Source organism: Oryzias melastigma, linkage group LG21 (genome assembly GCF_002922805.2).
Source record: "Oryzias melastigma strain HK-1 linkage group LG21, ASM292280v2, whole genome shotgun sequence".
NCBI classification, from domain to species: domain Eukaryota; kingdom Metazoa; phylum Chordata; class Actinopteri; order Beloniformes; family Adrianichthyidae; genus Oryzias; species Oryzias melastigma.
Genome location: NC_050532.1, coordinates 27,543,344 through 27,546,930, shown reverse-complemented (window position 1 = coordinate 27,546,930; position 3,587 = coordinate 27,543,344). Strand labels below are relative to the sequence as shown.

General features: G+C 42.8%; 1 protein-coding gene across 1 annotated transcript in view; it reads left to right on the top strand.

Annotated features, from left to right (window-relative positions):
- The window catches only part of LOC112154797 (melanoregulin), a 4,397-nt gene extending 1,700 nt beyond the window's left edge, over positions 1-2,697 (top strand). Inside the window, exons 3-5 of the mRNA XM_024285975.2 lie at positions 1,245-1,335; positions 2,152-2,318; positions 2,447-2,697. Coding sequence (XP_024141743.1) covers positions 1,245-1,335; positions 2,152-2,318; positions 2,447-2,524 — 336 coding nt within the window. The 3' untranslated portion in view covers positions 2,525-2,697. The remainder of the gene's footprint in view (positions 1-1,244; positions 1,336-2,151; positions 2,319-2,446) is intronic.
- Positions 2,698-3,587: the final 890 nt, after the last annotated feature.

Here is a 3,587-nt window from a genome sequence, read left to right as displayed (position 1 = left end):
GGCCGGATCCGGCCCTCCAGATCATTTTATTTTATTGTTATTAATGACCCGATGTTATCTTGTTCTCATTTCTAACTTGTATCATTTTTACAAAATATATTTTTTATGGAGACTAAAATATTAAAGTTATTTAAGGTTTAAGTTGATTTATTCTGGAATAATATTCCTGCATTTTTATTATTCATAATTATGTTAGAAAGTTAGAGTTTTAAAGTTTTAAAAATATAGTTTAGAGTGTTCAGTAAATGTTTATCCTGTTCGACCTCAGGTGTGTTTTGTATTCTGGTCTCCTGTGTGATTGAGTTCGACTCTCCTACTTTAGGGTTTTTGATTCATCTCCTGGTTTCTTGAGCATCATTGGGAAGTTACTTGGGAGGAAATGTTGGAGTCAGAAGTTGTGAGTGAGGGTCTGCTGGAGCTGCTCACAGCCATCAGGGAGGGCGGGAAGGCCAGGGGCAGGTAGCATCACGAATGAAGAATCTTTACTGTCATTATGCTGAGCTCAATGACATTCTTCCAGCCACTCTTTGCTAGAAATACAAATGAATAAAAAACAAATTCACATGAAATATGCAGCAGAATCCAACATCACACAATGTTTGCACAACTTTTGGCTTTAATTAAACAAAAAGTCAAGATTATGAAGCCCATCTGACACCGAACAGCAGCATCCCCACAGGGAGAGTGGTCCAGAAGGTTCTGAGCTCGGCTCTCTGTGAGCTGATGTGGCCCAGCAGAACCCGAGAACAAGCAGACACATCATTTACAGAAGCTGACCCCTCAGAGAAACACCCCAACAGTTGTTTTTTAGGAGTGTTCAAAATCCTCTCAGAATGTTTGACTGTTACTCTGTCAGAATTTGACCAAATAACACGGTGAAGATCTGAGTCAGTGATTTATGGAAAACACAGAATATTCCAATTATCATTCGTTGTGAGCATTTGGAATTATTTAGCAGAGAATCACCTGGATGAAGTGAGTTGTTTCCAGCTTCAGAGCTTCAGGTTCTGTTTAAAGATTAAATGTTTCCTCATTCTGCTGCTTCAAAACACTCCAGATGTTTCTACAGAGATGGACGACTCCAGGCCTGATATCCAAGCCCCACTCCTGACTGATTACCTGGTTCAGGTGTGTCGATTAGAACATGCTGGAGCCTCCAGGCCTGGAGTTGTCTGTCTCCACTCTACTCGGTCAGTTTTGTTTTGTCAAAATGAGTCATTTTCTGTGTTTGCTGGTTTCTGCAGGAGTGGGAGAAGCTGAACTACGACATTTACACGTTACGCTGCACCAGACGAGAAGTCCGATCTCGATGGAAAAAGATCCTGCTGCAGCTGGGTGAGCGCTCCGGTTTCCAGTCGATTCCGGTTCCATGTCTTCCAGAGCTCCATGTCTAAAAGTCCACTCAGCTCTTTCACTCCTGGGGGGTGGATTTGTTCTCAGCGTTTGGTCCATTTCCTGAGCTGCAGACACAGCAGAGCTCAGGAACCAGTTGAGTCGTACCAACAACCTCCAAGGAAACGTCAAACTCCAAAAACATCTGATCTGAAACTCAAGAGTTCATTTAATCGTTTGTCAAGAATAAACACAATATATAAAAGACTAAAAACGTCCCTCTCATATCTATAGTTAGTGATCTTTTATTGTTTGCCTCACTTTTGCTCAGATTTATTTTTATTGATATTATTTATTTATTGATTTATTTTAATTGATTCTGTTTGTTCTTTAATGCTGCAATCGCCCCCTCTGTTAGATTGTACTAATGTAAAAACTCTGCTTTAGCATTTCAATCCATGTTTTGTTCTGTAGTGTTTAATTGTTCAGTAAAATAAATAAATAAATAAAAATAAAAAATGAACAGATCCCGGACAAGCCCCCAAGTTACATTGAGCTCCTCCAGAAACTATAGAAACTTTCTGGGTTTTGTTGGGAGTCAGCTCTCCTGCTGATGGTCTCTGATTAGTGGAGAAAGTGTCAGGATTCACCTCCTAATCCAATTAAAACTAATTAGTCCTAAATAGATGAATTGTTTTTATTTAGAGGAATAATTCTCTTTGGTGGAACACACCTGAGGAACCATTTGAATCCTAGAAATGAAGAGTGACGTGCACGGAGGTTTGAAACCACCAAATCAGGACTTGTTTGACTCTGCAGGTTACGAGTGTGAGGTGGAGTCGCTGCTGGACGTGAACAAGCAGAGCAGCTTCAGACGAGACCGAGAGCATCTGAAGGAAGCTCAGGAGCTGCTGAAGCAGCTGCTGGACCACAGCTCGCTGTTTCCGCCTGGGACTCAGAACCGCAGCCGGTATCTGCACGTCATGGTACGCTCATGTTCTCACCTTCAACCGCAGGAACCCAGAGACTGGAAAACTGAGGTTCTTCTAACAAACCTTCATGAGAGCAAACATCAGAACACTCATAAACTCAGGTGGATGTCTCTGTGTTTCAGGACCGCCTGGTGTCTCTGGACAGCGCCGAGGACTTCATCAGGCTGGCCAAGGAGAAATATCCCAAGAAGGACGGCTGAGATCCAGAGACAGACGGAATCTGCAAACATTCACGACGGAAACTTTTCTTTTCTTTTCTGCTTGTTTTTATAACTTATTTGTTGGTTGGTCCACACTTACAATCACTAATGCTCGGTATAAATTGTCATTGAGAAGTTTTGATGTTGTCGTTTCTTAATAAATCTAAAAATCATACAGTTTAAAAAGAGATAGATATTTTTACACGTTTCAGAAGGCTCCTGCAGTAACAGATGTGTCCACAAGGTGGCAGCACATGTTTACATTCCAGTTGCCTGACAAGATTTCCCCAAACCATTTTCCTCTCAAAATTTCAATTTAAACGAGAAAAATAGTTTTCTTTTTCTCTAAAAACTAAAACAAAGTTGGAGTAAACCGATTGGATGAACTTCCCTTCCGCTCAGACTCCAGATTGCTGCTCCTCTCCCTCACACATCATTTCCTTCATAAACACTCATTTAGGCCGACCGAAGCTTCAAAGGGGGCAGCAGCTCCTCCAGAGACGGCAGTATCATGTGTGCACGAGAGGACAGAGTTTACTCTGACCCACATTTTACTTTCTCTCCAAGGCCCCTTCCCAAGTTTGGGAAACAGATGTGGAACCTGAGGAGAAGGGAACGCTGGGGGAAGGGAAGGCCGTGCAGCGCCTGCCTGCACCTCTTTTTCTCATTAAAGCCCTTTGTGTGTGAGCAGCATGCACGGGGGGCGTGCACGGATCAGCAGCGCTCCACTCGCTTCTCCTCCACGGAGAGACGATCAGCCGGGACTTTTCCCAGTCCGGAGGGATGCTGACCCAGACTTCTGGGATGCTAGCTTTGTTATTGCCGTTACCATGGTTACGCAATGTGCAATAAAACTTGCATTTCCACTTAATGATGGAAGACTCAGGAGAAGGTCACTCATTGTATGAATACTTAGGAACAAAGTCGTGTTTTGTGGTTTTGTTTCTAAATCAAGGAGGAATTCCTTGTTTTGGCTGATGTTTCTTTCACTTCCTCGGATCCATCAGCCTCTGCTGCCCTTTCAGCAGGATCTGAGTCTGCAGAAAGTGTGGAAGGTCGACTC